The sequence below is a fragment of the Scleropages formosus genome, chromosome 5 (assembly GCF_900964775.1).
Source record: "Scleropages formosus chromosome 5, fSclFor1.1, whole genome shotgun sequence".
In the NCBI taxonomy this organism is placed as follows: domain Eukaryota; kingdom Metazoa; phylum Chordata; class Actinopteri; order Osteoglossiformes; family Osteoglossidae; genus Scleropages; species Scleropages formosus.
Window position 1 is genome coordinate 32985465 of NC_041810.1, and position 19441 is coordinate 33004905.

The following is a 19441-nucleotide window of genomic DNA, read 5'->3' on the forward strand; positions in this document are numbered from 1 at the left end:
CATGTTCTATCACCATTTTTTAATTTAATTTTGTTAATTTAGCTTACGCTTTCCTCCAAAACATTTTAGGATGTTAATCTATTTACAAATATTTACCCATTAATACAGTTGGAGTCTTACTATTGCAATTCAGGATAAACAGTTTGCTTATGGACACTACAGCTGGAGGTGGGATTTGAACCTCCAACCTTTGGTAGCTAAAGGGAGCAACTCTAACCACTGAACTACTGATACTGTTGATACAAGACCTTTGTTGTATTTTTCTGTGAGATGTACGTCGCTTTGGCAAAAAGCATCTTCCAAATGAATAAATGTAAATGTTAATGTATCGGCTGTCCTTTTGTGTTTGTATTAAATAAAGAAGTATATATATAGTTACCGCTGTGAGTGCTGGCCTGATAACACTTGATTTCAGTTTTTCTGCAGGCTTCAGCACCAGTTGTAAATTTCGCCAGCATTTTGGTGAGCACATATTTAACTTCCTATTACGTAAACTAGAAAAATGTACTACACATCACCGTAACGTAGTTTTGCAAAAGATTTTTCTTTCCTTATTCAAACTACATAATAGACACTTTATTCCTAAGTTACTTAGAAAGTATCATATAATCACATATAGATATCCTCACTGACACTGTTCTGGTATGCACCATATAAGACACTTGGTGGACTAGAACGGAGAACCTTATGGGGTATGTTACACCTGCAGATCAAGATAGATTTCAGCACTCTAAACTGATGTCATGAAATGGAGAGACTTCACCTTGGCAATCTGGTCAAACTTTCCAAAGAGTTCATTGAGCATGATGACCAGCTCCTTGGGTGAGCAGTCGCTGGCTAGCCTGGTGAAGCCTACAATGTCAGCATACAGGATGCTGCCATGGAAATGACACAATATTTAATCCATCCATATAGCTACATATTTACTATCAAACTCAACAGCACTGCAAGTAGAAAGGCAATGGTAATAAATGTAACTCCTCACAGGAGATATGGGAGCCTTCTGGATGCAAACTGAAACAATGCTACTGGAGGTGTCAGGGCAACAGCAAAACACAGATGACGATGCCATTAAATAATCATTTTGTAAACACTTGTCTCTATATTAAAAATATAACACAAGGTTTCAAATTGTATAAACACTGGGCAGACAATGCATTTCAGAATCAACATTAAATTATTGAACTTGGCCCATTCATCTGTACACAGTATGCTGTTGTTGTGCAGAAGTCATGCTTGTGTAGCGCCTGTCTGATAAACAAAAAATATATATAAAGACATCAGATTAAAGAATAACAGAGCTCTGATCTCTTTATTTAAGGAGATATTACAGTTTCACAGCAATCTCCAGGAATGTGGGCGATCCCATAGGTCTATGTCTTCTGCTGCGGTGATGTTACAGTTCGATCTACTGGTGCAGCTGTCAGTACCTGACATTCTCGTGCCTCTTGACATAGAGACTGTGGAAGTTATTGTCTCTGACCAGGCGCTGTTGTTCCTGCTTGTCCTTGCAGTCCTGCAGCCGTTCCATGATGGCCAGCTTCATCTTCATGGAGATGTAGACGGGCAGCACCGACTGCAGAAGGTTCTCCTGGACACATGGACATGGAAGCTGCATGGTGAGCCAGGGGCAGTTCTCTGCCATAGCAACCTTGTTCCTGAAGACCTGGCAGAGGTTCATATGAAGTCTCAACTCATACTCACCACCTACTCTCATAACTTCTAGGTTGCTTATCCCTGAAGGGGTGAATTTCTGCCATTATAATTATAAAACAGACCAGGCTCAAGCAGTGCTATGGTGCTCTAGCCATCTGTGGCCAGTGAAGGTCTTGCTCCCTTCTTTGCGTGAGAGGGCTCAAAGTGCAACCAACAGTCATGGATACCCGTAGGCTTGAGGGGAAAACTGGCCAAGGACCATTCCTCTCACATTGGTATTTCGGGCAATCAAACCTGTAACTCAAACAGGCTGCACAGGGTACACACACTGGAGTTGGGGTGAGTGTCGTGCATGGAGGAGACCACATAATTGAATAGTTAGCTATAATTAAACTGTGTGGGGGGGTGTAAAAAAAAATAAAACAAAAAAGGTTAGCTAAACAAATTGTTTGCTCGATGAGTCTATCTGTACTGAAACATTGCGGAGATAAACAGTGTTACTATTAAACTGTACCATGCATTTCAGATGTAGGCAAATTTGATCTTTGACCAATAAGTTTACTCAACCCTCTTAAGTAATTATGAACACAGGTATACAGTGAAAGCAATTTGGAGTCAATAGTTTATCTGAATAGCACGTCTTTGAACTGTGGCAGGAAACCAGAGTACATAGAGGAAAACCACACAAACAAAAAGAAGAAAATGCCAGCCAGAAGCTCTGAGACAACTCCTTCGCCAAATTTACTGACATGTCCCAACACCACATGCTGAGTCCCTGCACCTCTCCAGCTGACCCAGAAGGTCACACTTGTGTTTGGCCTACCAGTGTATGTGCCTTCTCTCCTCGCCTCTTTCCATTGCCTACTTATAGCTGCCTGCATCCGAGTCCAAGATTCTGGTTACAGGCAACAAGGTCAAAAATCTGCATCCAATAAATACTAAATCAAAATCTTGGAAGTTCTTTACTTTGGCTCTGATATGGTGGAATGAGCTTCTACTGTCCCTAAGAGCTGCTGAATCCCTTACAGAATTCAAGAAGGGTCTTAGAATTCATCCCTGAAGACCCACTTCTCTCCTGATGTCCCAACTGCTGTATTAACTTCCAACAAATCTGTCAAGACCACATTTGCACTTCCTGTCAGACTCAAGTCTATAGGCAGATATTTGTGTAATATATGCTATAGAATGCTGCTGCACAAGTTGTGCTTGACATGTTGAAGTGTTGCCATGTATCTCCCCTCCTTGTCTCTGTATTTCCTTCCCATAGCTGCCCGGATCAAATTTAAGACCCTGGTTTATGGCCTACAAAAGCATCAATGGAACTACTCCCAGATATCTACAAGACTTGATCATCCACTATACCCCAACCAGACCACAACGCTCTTCCACATCTGCCCGCTTGGTGGTCCCACGCACGAATGGTAAAGCACGAAGGTTCTCGGTTCTGGCTCCATTCTGGTGGAACGACCTCTCACTCAGAACTGCTGAATCTCTATCCACATTTAAAAGGGTCTTAAAACTCATCTTCTTCAGACTCACTTCACCCATGATCTCTTAAGTTCATGTAATGTGTAAATGTTCATGCATGTTAAACAATGGATCAACCTTCACGCAGCTACTCCTGTGATGTAAGAAAAATGTTTAAAAATAAATATATACAAAAAAATTACTAGGTGATTAGGAATCGTCCAGATTAGGATAAAGTTTTATGCAGCTACTCGTGTGATGAACACTGGTTTATATGGTGGAAAGAAACAAACTAATTGCAATTAAGAATCACACATCTGGATCTAAATCTCTTTCTGCTAATGTAATGTACACATTGTATTTTCTATGAGATGTACATTGCTTTGGAGAAAAGCATCTGCTAAATGAATAAATGTAAATATGCTGGTATGAATAGTAATACTGTATAAACAAGCTGTGCTTTGACAGTCAAGTGTCTGCACCTACATGTCTTTGTCTGTTGTTTCCATTTTTCCCCGTTAACAGATGTCACAATATGTGTGTGCTCTATGTATTACTGTATGTCTGCTTTATTAAGGAGAGGGTGCGGAAGCGCAGCGGGCTTGGCTGGATCCTGCTTGCTGGTGGGTATGGGGTTCAATTCCTGCTTGCAGTGCCTTGTGATGGACTGGTGTCCTGCCCTGGGTGTGTCCCCTGTCCCTCCAGCCCTATGTTTTGCGTCGCCGGGTTAGGTTATGGCTTGCCATGACCTGTTTGGGACTAGTGGCTTCAGCCTGTGTGTGTTTGTTTTATTAAGTGTACCAAGCTGAAGAAGCACAGTAGACAGTCATACAGTGTTATACAGTAATTAATGAAGGGAAACTAACACACTATCATAGGGGATAGCTAGTAGTGCAGTGGTTAGAGCTGCTGCCTTTAGACCCAAAAATCATAGGTTCAAGCATCCCCTCCAGCTGTAATACCCTAAAGCAAGGTGCTTACCTTAAATTCCTCTAGTAAAATTAGCCAGCTGTATAAAGAGGTAAGTTGATTTGGAGAAAAGCATCAGCTAAATGAATAAATACTATAAGAAATGTTACATCTTTAATTGTGTCTTTTCAAATTGTTTTGGTGACATTTTAGTATAAATGGATGTCAGTTTTGTGGCTCGCGAAAACATAAAAATGTTTATTATTGAAAGATGTGGTAATAATGTCTGTTTTACTAGAATTCACCTTATGAAGACTTCTTACAAACTGTTCTTCAGGAATGCATTACCAAGGTGAGGGAAAACAAATTAAATAATTATACATTTAACTGTTACTACACTTGCATGCACAGATGTTATTATTATTGGAAATGTTTTTAAGAAATTAAGAAGTTTTTATATACCCATTTATGCATTTAGATATTTTTACCAAAGAAACTTGTGTATCTTCTGGCAGTGCCTTTTCTGGGACTGGAACCGCTGAAAGTGAGCATTTTTAACCAAGCAGCACTATATAGCATAGTGAGAGATGCTGCAATAACAGCAATTATACACCCCTATAGGCAACTGCAGTGACATCAGTAACTACAGTATAGCGGTGTTATTCTTCCCTCTGCTCAGGTGAGGTGACCTGGGTGCCTCCATACTGACCTGCTGCCTTTTTTCAATCTCTAGTTTCATGCGGATGGCCAGGCAGCTGAGTGTGTCTTGGAAGGTCTGCCGAAGTGCCCTCTCCATCAAGACCTTGTGAAAGGCTCCCACCACACTGCCACAGAGGAACACCACTGCGTTGGACAGGAGCTGGGACAGAGGGAGGATGTATGTTAACACAGGAGGTTTAATAAGTGCACATACACACAAGCACACAATACACACATACACACACTTGTGTTTGTTTGCTTGAACCACCCAAACACAAATTCATAGATGTCAACATGCATGCATATATAGTGATATTAATATTTACACTTTCCTGAAATTTCTGGCCGACAACTTTGTCTAAGTCCACATACGCAACTTTCCAATGATTTACCAGTTTATACAGCATGTTCATTTTTACTTTATCAATTCAAGGTAATTACCATGCACTGAGAACTACAGCAGAAACAGCCTTAACCACTATGCTACCTGGTGCCCTGTAACATTTGTGTTAAGAACCTTGAAATGTAGTAAAGGCGTTTATTTGGTTAAAAATTACAGACACTCCTCAACTTACACAAATAGACCATTCTTCAACCCTTTTAAGTCAAAAGTTACGTATTTCAGATTCCCCCTCATCCACCACCACTCAGCATCATCACGTGCGCCTTTATACGTGCAGCATCCTTCACTATCATATTCACAGTCAATACGGCTAAACTTGGTTCCTGTGCTGTAGACGATAATCTTTGTCCACCTTCATTCTTCCTTATCATGTTTAATTTTATCTCCAAATTGACTGCTGTATGCTTGCAAGACAGTTCTTGTTTTCCGTCAAATGCACGTTTACCATGAGGCATTGTAAATGATGAAAAGGGCAGAAAATATGCAAAAAAAAATTACACTAACAAGAGGAAATGTGATCATGGCTCAAAACACGCAAGAACTGGGAATGTGCAGCTTCCTAACCAGACAAGGGGTTACACCGACTTGCACTTAACATATTTCAGATGTTTTGTGTAAAATAAAAGCGCTCTCCGAAAATAATGTGTATGCCAGGAATTTTTTGCGAAAATCTGGATTTACGTAAATCAAATTTACGTAAATAGAGGAGTGTCTGTACCAGGTCTTACGAGTATTTTTATCACTGCTGGGTTTTAAAGTTTCAAAGACTTGCCTGTTGTCTTATTGCAGACAGTTTCCTTTGCAGAGACAAGTACAGCCAACCATCATCTCAAAAGTCAACATCATAAAATGGAGTTTTATTTTTAATTCCAAACAAATGCATTTCAAGGTTTATAACATTTGCCTCAAGGCACAGTTTGTCAGCTCATAAAGTGCCCCGGTGTTGTGGAGTTCTGAAACTATGTGTGACTGTAAATTACGGTGCCAAGAGCTTTGAGAGGTGCCGAAGGTCCAGGGGTCGCAGAGGTTACAGAGGCTATGGGCCAAACCTGTTTTGCCAAGGAGTGGTACGACACGTGGCTGAAGATGGCCAAGTAGACACTCAGGGCCATGATGTGCGACAATGAGGAGAGAATGCTCAGGAGGATGGCATAGTGCATCTCAAAAGGCATCATGGTGTACACCGTGAAGATGATGAAGAGGAAGAAAGGAACCTGTGAGAATGAGAGGTGCTGAATTAAATATGCTCAAAAGGAGGTAACAAGGCCTGATATTACATCCCTATCACAAAGAGGTGTGTGAATGAACAATTCATAAAACAACTCTACAAAGGTTCAATACACATTTAGCACTCTGGAGCAAATGATAGAGAAGAAAAGCATAATAAAATCAGCTCAGCTCTGAAAGAGCTGAATTGCTTATAGTGTGTTTTCACGACTGTGTAGATGGAAACAGGAAAAACTATTCAGACTAGGACAGGATAGGACAGGATAATACTGTACTAATAGCGACAAGGAAATTTTAACAGAGCAGCTCAACATGGCACATAACAGACCTGGTACATAATAGAAAAGTATAGCTCTACTGATAGACAAAACATAATTAAGAAATAACAACAAACACAACAAAAAATGGCAATCAACATGTACAAGTAACACACACCAGTTCAAAGACTCTAGATTGCAGGTTAACTGAAGACAAACTTGACATTTTTTGTACCAGTGGAAGTTACTGATGTTTCAAGAACATTACATTCAAATTATGTTTCCTTTAGCATCATGAGTTCATGGGAAAGTAAAATAGTAATCACACCGGCTGACAGCAACCTCACTGATGAATAATATGAATAAAAAATATAATTAAAAATAATAACTTAGAATTCATTCCTTCAGTTGCTATTTATTCCCTGTGTTGATGTGGAGGTTTGTGCGTAAGGAAAGTTTCACAACAGGCCACAGTTGAGCTCATTTAAACCTTTTCCACTGATCACAGGAGGAAAGGAATTGACAGCCAGTCACCAAATGAGGTCTTGTGTGAAGAGCCAGGACCCTACAAAGGGTCCCACAGGAGTTAGTCTTGTGCATAAAGAGATGCACATGTCGTAGGTTCAAATCTATGGATATTTGAAAGAAGCTGTACTCCGTAATCAAGTTATTGGTCATAAATTTCTTCTGTACATTCTGCACTTGGAAAACTGGCTTCCTTCTTTACAGTGCAGGTGTTAATCCTGGGCTCTGGCTCATCCATGAACGTTCTGCACACTGCATCCTTCACAGGATTTTTAATGTTTTCACTAATCCCAGGTGTTTACTCACTATGTCACCTTCCTTCCAAGGCTGGCAGAGCTGTCTCCAACTTATGTTGAAGCTCTTGTGTGTGCAAAATTCAGCTTCCTTTAGCCACCTGTATGTGTGCACAGTCTTCCCGCAAGTCTATTTTCACACACTCCATGGAGCTACAGTGTACACCTATAGCAGCATGGTTGCAACCCAGCTGCACGAGGATGGGACCTCAGTTAAGCAGAAGCGGGCGCCACTAAGGTCTTACATTAAAGCCTAAAACATGGCACAGAATCAAATCCCTCAAGTCTGACATTTAGAAAGTGCCCCAGCATGATGAACATATTTAACTGGCAGTTCATTCCTCGCATTTGGCAGTAGCCTCCTTACTGCCTCCAACTCAAATGCGCTCCTGAAGTTGCAACTGGAACTGAACGTTGACGGCAACCAAGGAAGTGGTTTGGCATATGTATGTGTGCGTGCGTGCATGTGTGTATGTGCACACGCTCTGTGGAGTGAAGATAGTTTCTTGTACCTGGTCCCAGGCACGAATGAGATTGCTTGAGAAGATGAAGGTGAAGCCCATGATGAGCAGTGTGGCCCACACCACCATACCCAGCAGTCTCCTCCAACGCTGGCTAAGGGACTCGGTACACACCAGCACAAAGACGGCCAGGAACACACAGAGGCCGCAGGCACCCGCACTCACAAAGCCGCTGTGGTTGCTGGCGTTCTGGAAGGACACAAAAACTGAGACTTACACATCGACCACGGTCACAGTCAAAGCTCCACACTCTTCACACTTTTCACACTCTTCACACTGCTTTATAGGTTGTGCTCTGGTGTCATCTGGCCCTCTGTGTCTCTCTCCGCTGGCATCCTGTAGCTGCCCGTGCGAAGCTCAACACTCGCTCACTCAGAACTGCGAATCCCTCTCACAAGCTGTCTCAAAACACAAAGATCGATCTATTATCTATTCCATAAATTTTCACCAGATTATCAGTTAAAAACTGCTCCCCATCAGGTCTATATATGGCTACTCATGTAATGTATGCTAGCAAAAACCGTGCTTTTTGACTAATTGATTTTACTTGAGAATCTGGCGTCCGTATCTCTATCTTTCCACCTGCTACTGAAATGCTCTTTTGTTTACTCAGCGTCGTGTGTTGCTTTGGAGAAAAGCATCTGCCAAACGAGTAAAAGTGAATGTAAATATAACTGTAAAGTCTCTGTCGGCTGGAGTAGATCCTCTCACTAACTGTACGTCGTTTAACGCGTCATTGAGCCACCTGCCCCACTGTAGACCACAACAGATCATTCTGTCTCATTGTTACACCTTTGGCCCAAGTCACTCTTTATATCCTGCTGGTAGGTGCTCAGTCATGGGTGCAGGGTAGTGGCGTACTCACCAGCCCCAGGGCAAAGAAGAGGACGATGAGCACAGCGCAGGAGAATGTGGTGAGGCCGAGAAGAAGGACGAGCAGCTGGTATTGACTGATGCAGGAGAATTTGCGGTACAGGGCCTCCTGCTTGGGCTCCTGTTCATTCAGCAGGTACTTCCCCTTCACTGGCATGGCGTGGCCCACACTTCTCACTACACAAACGGCCAGCAGACCAATACACGCGCGCGCACACACACACACACACACAGAGGTCCTACCACAGGGTCAAAGATCTACACGCTCATATCACCAGCCAGCATATGTCAGTTTTGTGAGGTTAGTTTTTGTATTCCTCCAGGACAGTTCAAGAGCTTCCATTACCCCTCCTTTCAGTCTCCCCAGGGAACACTCTTCTCAGGCTGCCAGGCGTCGTTCATTGGCATCCACAGCAAAGGACAGGGCCAGGAGAGAGAGGAGAGAAGGTCTGTCAAGGATTCAACCGGCATTCACCAAAGTGAGCCCTCACTTCCTTCCTCCCTGTCTGTCTCACTCTGCCCATCTCTCTCTCTTTCTACATGTCACTCGTTGTGCTGCAGAGAGGCCCCATCCGGGTTTGGAGGGAGCGACCCAGCATGAGCCAGTCTAAAACACCCACTGGGGGGACATCAGATTGATGCTTCCCTCCCAGAACGATACACCGGGCAACCAGCGGGCACCCGCTTCTGAGGCAAAAGATCAACATTAACCTCCCCCCAGTGCAAATATTCACACTTGCATACACAGACACACACACATGCACACAAAGCATCTTAAAATGCCTCCCAGGGGACAGGGTGGGGAGGAAGGCACAAAAGCACAGAGAGCAAAAAACATCTGTGGCATGTCTTTTTTTTATGTATGTGTGAGTATGTGTTTATACCAGCATCCCACATAGCACGATTCACGTGTGTGTGTGTGTGTGTGTGTGTGTGTGTGTACAGTATGGGGGCATGGTGGTGCAGTGGGTTGGACCGGGTCCTGCTCTCTGGTGAGTCTGGGGTTCATGTTCCACTTGGAGTGCCTTGTGATGGACTGGTGTCCTGTCCTGGGTGTGTCCCCTTCCCCTTCAGCCTTTCGTCCTGTGTTGCTGGGTTAGGCTCCTGCTCCCCATGACCCCATATGGGACAAGTGGTTTCAGGTAGTGTGTGTATATACATATATATATATGAAAGTTGCCCATCCAAAACAGTCAGGGTGAAAACTATATTAAGTAATGGGAGGACAGTGACACAAAACCAACAAAAGGGATGAGAATTCAGGTCTGAGTCATGTGCCACCAGAGCGTGGAGTCATAATCACCTTCCCATCTGTGTGTGAAATGAGATTGTGTTGCTGCAGCTGTATTGTGTCATTGAGAGCTTTCCTGCTCTGCAACTGGCGGTCTATTAAAACAGAGAATGCTGCAGAAGTGTTGGCAACCTGAGTGGTCTGAGACGGGGCACACAGGAAGTTTGCTCAGTGTATCAGTGGCAAGGTTATATTTACACATCCCTAGAGAAAGTAAGAAAGTCAGGAACCTTTCTGCGACATGTCAGGTTCTTATCTGGTAATTAGATGAGGGGCCAACTCACACAGACCTCTGCTTTATGGGCTTATCAACCACACAATCGCAGGCCTCGGTTATGAACAGCTGGTCAACTGTTTACAGCAGGTTCACATTCTCAGACAGAAGCCATTGTCTTGGTGGGGACGGTTTAAAAGGTTCTGGGCAATGCACTGCAAGGTGAAGAGCTCCCAGATGGTCCAGATGCTGTAAAAATGGATATAAATCAGACGCTTGACTGGGAAGAGCAGCCAAAACCTGCTGGGAATGATGTCATGGGGATGAGTGAGCCACAAACCTCCAGCTGCCAGGGGGTGTCGTGGCACTAGGAGCCAGGGACAGGCTCGCTAATTTATGTGTGCCCAGACGCAGGCCTCAGCCCCCACTCCCTGACCTCACTGCACCCCTGGATGATGAGGGCTTGGACCAAGATAGGGGTGAAGAATGGAAAGCCACTTAATGGTGCCAAGTACCACACTAACCTGCTTAGCACCGGTCCCAGAGCGCTTCAAAACTGTCATATTTTTGGGAGATCCACCGAGAAACTGGACTGAGACATCAGACTTATTCAAAGCGGAAAGAAAAAAATGCAGGCAATTGCAGTGCAAATAACAGGCCGTCTCTTATCAGTGGGAATCCATGTGTGTGAACAGGGTAGACATTATCAACAAGGGCCTGGGATAATAGAGAGCTCTTCGCAAGTCCTCGTGGAGGCAAAAACACTAAAAGGTTTTTTGTTACCAATAATTTCCTTTACATCTCCAGGGCCTTCTCCATAACTCCTAAATGCCTAAAACCCAAGGTGCTCAAACTTTTTAGGCCAAGGGCCACAGTCATTGTCAATGGATTTGAGAGCTACACATGTAAAAATGAAAATGACACACTAAATCTTAATTGTCTAAACCGAAAAACCCTTTATCTTTTTTCATTGTATTTCATTCAAGAGCAGGGTGTGTTCAACTATAACTGTGTACTGTGTGATCCAAAAGAATGCATAGTATTTATCACAGGTGTGCAAAATATAAATAAGTCTACAAATTAAGTGGAAGGTTGGATGCAGCCCTCCCGCCACATGTTGGACATGTTAGACACTCATGACTTAAAGTGTTAGTAGAGCAAAAAGAACTGTCCCTGTTTTTCCAGCTGCACACTCTACCAATGCAGAGCAGGCATTGTTGAACAAGGAGACAGCACCGCTGTTCACACAAGCTCTGTAATCACAGCCCAGACTGCTTTGTTAAAATAACCCAGAAGGAAAAGTGAATATATGACTTATTCATTCTGGTCCATTTCCATGTATATTCATCCCGACACTGAGATAGGGGTACACTGTCATGTTTGGGAAAAAAAGAACAATGGTCTTAAAAATCTTTCAAAGGGTCCAGCATGGTCCAGCTCATCTGTGTATGACCGGGCCTCAAATGACCATTTTGTAATGACCAGACAGTCCATTGCATCATAATATTATTTTTTAATATAATTTCCAAAATTTTGCTTGTTTTTTAAATATGTTTTCAAGAAAACTTTTTAAAAATCACTTTATTTTGACATTTCACTAGCGATTTGACTACTACAGCTCTTCGTACATAATATGAAACCTTTTTTTGGGAAATGAAGAATTGGAAGGAATCATCATATTCCCAGCACCAGCCACCTCCTCCCTAGCAAGAACATCAGTCATTTTCCTCCTAGCAGTTGGGTACTGGGCAAAACACAATTTGTTAAACAAATAACTTTATCTCAACATTTCAAGTGATTTGCAAATATACAGCTCTAGATACATAACAAACCTTTTATTAAATTCAGAACTGGTAATGAACCGCCAAGTACACATTCAAAGCACAAAATCACTGTTAATCACCGGCTTTGTGTGGTGCCACTTTTTGTTACGCTTCTACGTGCACAAATTTTTAAAAATCATGTTAAAAAAATCTGATACAGCAATCCATCAGTTTACGAAATTAATCCGATATCTTTGTTCACTGGATGCGGGTTACCTTAAAGTACCTGTGATCAATAAGACATCAGTAGGAGGTCACGCCTTTAGCTATAGAGCACCTAAACTGTGGAATAGTCTACCAGTTACTGTCAGAAATGACCTGTCTGTCTCAGACTTCAAATCCAGACTAAAGACTTACATGTTCACTCGGGCATATCACAACAGAATTGAATTCCACTTGGCTGTGTTTTCAGTTTTTTTTCCCACCTCTGTATCAAAACCTATTAAACTAATTTCTTTCTGTTATAAATTTCTAACAATTTCTTCTTGTTGAACATTGTTTCCCTACAATAAGACCTGAGGAGGCCAGCCAGCCATTACAGAAGTATCCCATGCTGACTGAAGAGGATGACCAACCACCATGATGGACGAGACATACTTCGCTGAACTGGGAAATCAAGCCACCATACAGCAACAATGTCATTATTAGTTGCAAACTGACGTAGAAGTCTTGGCCAGGAGGGATGGTCAGCCACTGGCACGTGGAGTCCCAGAGGTTTTTTTGTCCCTCGACTTTCAGTTGGAAATTTTTGGCATTTCACCTTATTTTGATCGCTTTATTATTTCTGCTTTAGTTTCAGTCGTGATCGCTTTCCTTTTCTTTGATGCATCACCATCACTTGCATCACATTTACACTTTGGTACCATGGTTACAAGGGCAAAAAACAAAAAATTAAAGCTAAAAACAGTAACACACACGAGACACTGCTAACAGCAACATGGTCCGTGTCATACTGAGTGGACAGGAGACTGAAGTGTGTGTGTGTGTGTGTGTGTGAACCCAATCGCAGGAAGTTTATTGTCGAAACACAACGGAGCAGATGAGATTCGTGGTTGGGGGCAGGCGTAGGTCGGTCGATGCACAAACGTAGGTCTTGGGGAGAATCTAATGTCATAGTCGAGGAGGCAATGCAAGTGTCAGAAGCAGTGGACATCAGGAGCGGGAACGAGGGAGTGAGGAGAATGAAGGACTTGGAAGGACAGGTAGGTTGCTCTGGGTTCACTCGAGTGCTGGAGAGATAGGTTTCTCAAATGAGATTCCACAACTAGGGTATGCAGGTGCGGCTTCTTCATACCCTGCTGCTCTGATTTCGGGCAGGTGCAGATGTTCGGGGTGAGGTCGTGGGCGTGACAGTCTAATTGAAAAGAATGAAGTCTTTGTCCTATCGCAGGCTCATGTGCCCACGAGCCGACAAACCACTGTAGACACGCAATGCTTTGATGCATATCGCAAAATGGTGCCTGTTTGTTATTACGAACCACTGTATGTAATTCAGATTTTAAATATAATAGGCTTTACATACACACACCTTCAGAACCACTTGTCCCATACAGGGTCACAGGGGAACCGGAGCCTACCCGGAAACACAGGGCGTAAGGCCAGAGGGGGAGGGGACACACCCAGGACGGGACACCAGTCCGTCACAAGGCACCCCAAGCGGGACTCGAACCCCAGACCCACCGGGGGAGCAGGACTGTGGTCCAACCCACCGCGCCACCGCACCCCCTAATAGGCTTTATATCTACATTTATTCATTTAGCAGATGCTCTTCTCCAAAGTGATGTACATCTTGTAGAAAATAAAATGTTTACATTACATTAGCAGGAAGAGACACATAGATGCTGACATGTGATTCTTAAGTGCAGTTAGTTTGTTTCTTTCCACCATATGAACCAATGTTCATCACACAAGTAGCTGCATAAAACTTTATCAGAATATTGTAGCACCTTCCTAAAAATTTTTTTGTAAAATTTTTTTTTACGGGGGTGGATTCGTAACTATGGGTTGTACGTAAGTCAGACATTCATAACCCAGGGACTGCCTGTATCCAGTAGACAGCGACAAACATTCAATAATGAAAATTATGTTAAAAAACAAGTTCTAACAGCAATTTAAAATAAAATATTTACTGTAGTCAAATGAGGGGGGTGCAGTGGCACAGTAAGTTTGGCCAGCTCCCACTCTTTGGTGGGCCTGGGGTTCGAGTCTTACTGGGGTGCTTTGTGGCGGACTGGTGGCCCGTGCTGGGTGTGCCCCCTCCCCCTTCAGCCCAGCACCCTGTGCTGCCAGGTTAGGCTCTGGTTCATCATGAACCCCGCTTGGGACAAGCGCTTTCAGCCAGTGTGTGTGTACTGAAGTCAACTGTTACTGTACTCATCAAATGAGGAAAAGAACAGTGGATTGTGGTGGGTGGAGGAGAGAGGATGTTTTGCAGTTATTCTTGCACTATCACTGCACAAATGCCAATTACCCTTCTGCTTCATTCACATGACGGGTGACTTTCAATTTTCTTTTGGATGCGCTTCACATACATTTTGTTGTACTAATTTTTTTGTTCTAAAAATCAAAAATTGGGTGCCAGAATCCAAAAGCTGTTAAACCAAAATTTCTAAAAAAGAAAAATGGTAAATGGAGAGATTTCTGTACTGTATATAGCACATTGAAATGAGTGGTCAATCACACGACCGGACCCTCTCCCACACCATTAGTCTGGTCATGCTATGGATAACCTAGTATTATGAGTACTTAATACAATGAGAGAGAAAAAGTCCTGGCAGACAGGAGCCCTGGCAGACAAGCAGGGAGCTCACAGCTGTGTGAGACACATCATCAACCATCTGTGAGTAATTCTATCTAAATGTTGCGCTGCATCCTCAATATTGTGTTCTACAGCTAATGAAACGCAGAGGCCATTCAACACTGGGCCCCTGCTTATCTGTCACGCAGTCGCTCGATACTGGTGCCCCCGGTCCAGCCGCTTCCTTTACAGCGCACTTCTGAAGTTGCCATGGCGAGGAACGGAGCGGGCCAATGGCAGCTGCACACCGCCGAATCGCCGGGTGAATAGGCTGGAATTTCAGTGGCACGGTGAATGGCTGCCGCTTGGCATTCAGACTCCGAGGTCTCCTTTCAAAAGCAGAGCTTCTCCTTCAGCGGGCAGAGCCTTGAAGCACACTCAGCGCCGCTGCTGACAATGGAAGCGCCGAAAAGCTTGCAGTAATTTACAGAGCCAAGGAATAACACACAGATGGCGTCCTCTTAAGCACACACATACACACACAGACACACATACACACGTTACCGCCACAATGATGAACTGCCTCTCTTTTTTTCCAGCACCAAGGTCACACAGGCCTCCATAGACAGGGAGCAGACAATGTGAGCATTCAGTGCCGTCCCTGCACTGCACGCCCATCCCCACCTGGCCTCAAACTGGCATCCACAACTTTCCAAGCACCTGTAACATGCCTCTTTCATGCCTATGTGCATGACATAACTTCTATTCATAATAACAGTGTCAACACACAATTTAGCTACACATGTGTAAAAAAGTGGCAGCAGAATAGCTCCCACTGACCAAAAGGCATTTTGCAAACATCTAAGTGCTCCAGCGCTCTTCAGCTGCTCTGTTCCAGTAGAACAGAGGGGATGATTAGGATGGGCCAACTGCTTGAGTCTGAGCACAGCAGGTGGGAGTAAAGGCAAAAGAATCACACCCCTCAGCTCTGTGTCCTCAGAGCACAAGGTAAGTACAGGTTTCCTACACACAATGCAACAGATTACAAGTACCCTATGTACAGGATTTCTCCCATTCATCACATTAAATTGTTACCTGTATCTTCTTTGAATATAACATCACACTGACACAGCACAAATATTCATCTTCCTCAAAAACACATGAAAAATGAAGAACATGATAATCAACAAAAATTGTAACAAAATGATTAAACATTATTGATGCCAACATAATGCATAAAATTGTTAAAAGGTATGTATTTCAGGGTATTAAACTGCAACGTAGGTAAGATGTCTAATAAAATCAGAACTCAAATCGGGATACCAGCATTCATTCATTAAAGGGTTCAGACCAAAATCATTACTTCCGTATCAGACAGACTTTGTACAGGAGCCTTAATTATTGATAGGAACCTGGCATTATTAACAAATGTGTTTTCTGATAAATCTAAGGAGTAATGGTGTAGCACGCCGAGGCCGCCCAGGGAGGGGGCGAAGACGGGGGCAAAGCAGCCACAGCTGGGGCTGATTTCACTCCCTATTTCTTCCCCGGTGCCCAGCAGTAGAGAGAAGAGACCGAGGAGGAGAACGAGGCGAACCCGATCCCTGAGACGACTCCCGCGTCCTGACCAACCCGACTCTCCCAGCCCCCCTGACCAGCACGAAACCTCTCCATACCTGTTCCCTGGTTCCCCTTTCCCGTCTCCTTCCTTCTCCCCTGTCTAAGGGCAAATAAAAGCCCATAGCAACGGGCGACTGCATCTCCTGTTTCCTGCCTCGTCTCTTACAAATGGCTAATGAAAAGGAATAGCCACCATTTAATTTATATTTCTTCATTTAGCAAATACTTTTCTTCAAATTGACATACAATTCAAAGAGCTGTAGATTCAAAGTCTGAAAAAAAGGCATTCAGCTGTTGTGAAGGAGAGAGAGCACTCATTCCACCACATCAGAACCAAAATCGAGACTCTTTAATGTTATGGTCCAACTTGTTCCCTCTCTAAATATGTGGATGACCAAAGTAGTTAACATTCTTCCATTACAAAAATTAACATCTCATCTGCATGACTATTCAGCAGAATTCAGGAATGTCTGGACACTCATCTGGAACATTTTAGGTAGAGTAATGTTATCATAACTGTGAAATGACATCACTTCCTGCTGGACCCAGAGACTTGAGGCCCTGCTTTCCGAAGGCTTTTTTCGGGGGCCTTTATCCGTGTACTGATATCTGTGCACGATTACGGCTGCTCAAAAAAATGAAGGAGGTCACCTAGTGAATCCTACTTCAGGGTGTGACAGGACTGACAGTAAGTTATGTTAGAGCCTTGGGAGGAAACGCAGTCCAGCTGAGAGCGCCGTGTGGGTGGCGAGTGAGGCGGTGAGAGTAATGACTCAACTGCCAACACTGTACATCCCTTTGGAGAAAAGTGTCAGCTACATGAATTAATAAGAACAAAAATTGACACATTTCTTTATTAATTTACACACAAGCACAAAAGCATTCCTTTGTCATGCGAAATGTAAATATTTTATTGCACCAGTCAGTGTCTGTCAGCATTCCTAGAGCTTCACCCTGGCCACCGCAGACCATACCCTCTTCCCCATTGGAGCATGACTAAGTCTTTAAAGGAAATCCAGCCACAGATGGGCCCCATAATCGAGCTGCCATTTTTTCTTCAGGATGCACAGACAATGGGAAATGGGATGTGTGCTCTAGCAGGGGAGTCACTGGTTGACCTCAAGATGTCCACCCCTCTCTTTAGAGGGCACGGCGCCTCCTTCTCTGCTCCACCCACTGAAGGTATTCTCCACATCAAAGCTCACAACAGCATTGAAACAGGAAGCTCCAGTGGAACATAAAGTACCACCACAGTACTGGGCTAACTGAGGGATCCCAGGAATATTCAATTAGTGCTAATGATGCTTTTATCACGCAATTCATCAGCAATACTAATATTGCCTATTGTTGGTGGCAACTCAAGGGGGTGCAGTGGTGCAGTGGGTTGGACCAGGTCCTGCTCTCCGGTGGGTCTGGGGTTTGAGTCCCGCTTGGGGTGCCTTGTGACGGACTGGCATCCCGTCCTGGGTGTGTCCCCTCCCCCTCTGGCCTTACGCCCTGTGTTGCCGGGTAGGCTCCAGTTCCCCGTGACCCCGTATGGGACAAGCAGTTCAGAAAGTGTGTGTGTGTGTGTGTGTGTGTGTGTGTGTGTGTGTGTGTGTGTGTGTGTGTGTGTGTGTGTGGTGGCGGCAACTCTTGCACATAATATAACTGCTCTCCATTACATCATGTTTGTAAGGCCAATTAGTGGTAGTCATCCATAGCAAAGATTTAAGTGCACAAAGACCAAGTAAGGGCCATAGTAAGCACAGCCACCTGTCCGAATCAAGCGGACGCCTGTAACTGGCTGGCTCCATGTTTAGACCTCTGGTGTGTCTCTGTGGAAATAAGCTCATAACCACCACACTACTTTACAAACAAACCCACAGCTAAAACATCCCGAATCATTGAGGTTACAGTCAGAAGCTCTACATCGGTTGGAGATGTGGTGGACTAAGAGCTCTCCATTCCCACAGGGGAACAGTGCATTCGCACTAGTGGTGAAAGCCAACATCCGCCCACAGTTCAACCCCATGTTCTGGAACAAGCCACAAAGTCATGCAATGGAGGCACACATTCATTCAAGTTAACAGCTAATGACGCAGCACCACCAACACTTACTAACTGTATATCCAAACAAACAGGATAATGACCTCCTGCTTACCATAGCCCTTCGGTTATTCCATTCCTGGTGTGTGAGGATGGGACAGAATGACTAAGCTCCCACCACATCCTCTGTTTAAGACAGACATGGATATTGGGGAGCACATTAGAGTAATAAAAGTCTATAAACCCAAACATCTGCATCACTCTAATGGCACATTACAGGCTCCATACAACTGATACTTGGTGTCTATTTGGCTAACTGTGCCCAGACAGAGACCATGTGACAACAAACTGCCCAGCACATCCTCCATCCCCTCTCCAACGGTCATGAATAATGGTGAGACATTCTGGTAAATGGGGTAGGAGTCAGACCAAAGGGGACACTTTTGAACACTGTCAGTAACTGACAACTATAATATGGAGACCTACAGCCTTGGAGAAGCAGAGGTTTGTTTTCACAAAAACTACAACCATAAAGCAAAAAACACAAAAAGAGATGCTACTGACTGCTGTTAAGTACACTTCAATTTCATCCCTTTTTTAAAAAGTTTTACAAGCGATTTTGTGGATAGTTTCTTTTGCTTATCATCCATCCATCCATCTTCCTCCGCTTATCCGGGAGCGGGTCGCAGGGGCAGTAGTTTAAGCAGAGCCCCCCAGACTTCCCTCTCCCCGCACACCTCCTCCAGCTCCTCTGGCGGAACCCCAAGGCATTCCCAGGCCAGCTGGGAGACATAGTCTCTCCAACGTGTCCTGGGTCTGCCCCGAGGCCTCCTCACAGTGGGACATGCCCGGAACACCTCCCCAGGAAGGCGTCAAGGAGGCATCCGGAACAGATGCC

At 44.0% G+C, this 19441-nt stretch overlaps 1 protein-coding gene across 10 annotated transcripts in view; it reads right to left on the reverse strand.

Annotated features, from left to right (window-relative positions):
• LOC108932972 (adenylate cyclase type 2-like) overlaps positions 1-19441 on the reverse strand; it is a 73863-nt gene that overhangs the window by 24431 nt on the left and 29991 nt on the right. For 9 of the 10 annotated variants that reach the window (XM_018749722.2, XM_029252065.1, XM_018749721.2 and 6 more), the window contains exons 2-7: positions 8823-9214; positions 7949-8146; positions 6184-6348; positions 4742-4891; positions 1431-1591; positions 764-875 (exon numbers count right to left, since the gene is read on the reverse strand). In XM_018749722.2, coding sequence (XP_018605238.1) covers positions 764-875; positions 1431-1591; positions 4742-4891; positions 6184-6348; positions 7949-8146; positions 8823-8987 — 951 coding nt within the window. In that variant the 5' untranslated portion in view covers positions 8988-9214. The remainder of the gene's footprint in view (positions 1-763; positions 876-1430; positions 1592-4741; positions 4892-6183; positions 6349-7948; positions 8147-8822; positions 9215-19441) is intronic. The other variant, XM_029252062.1, reaches the window with a different exon arrangement.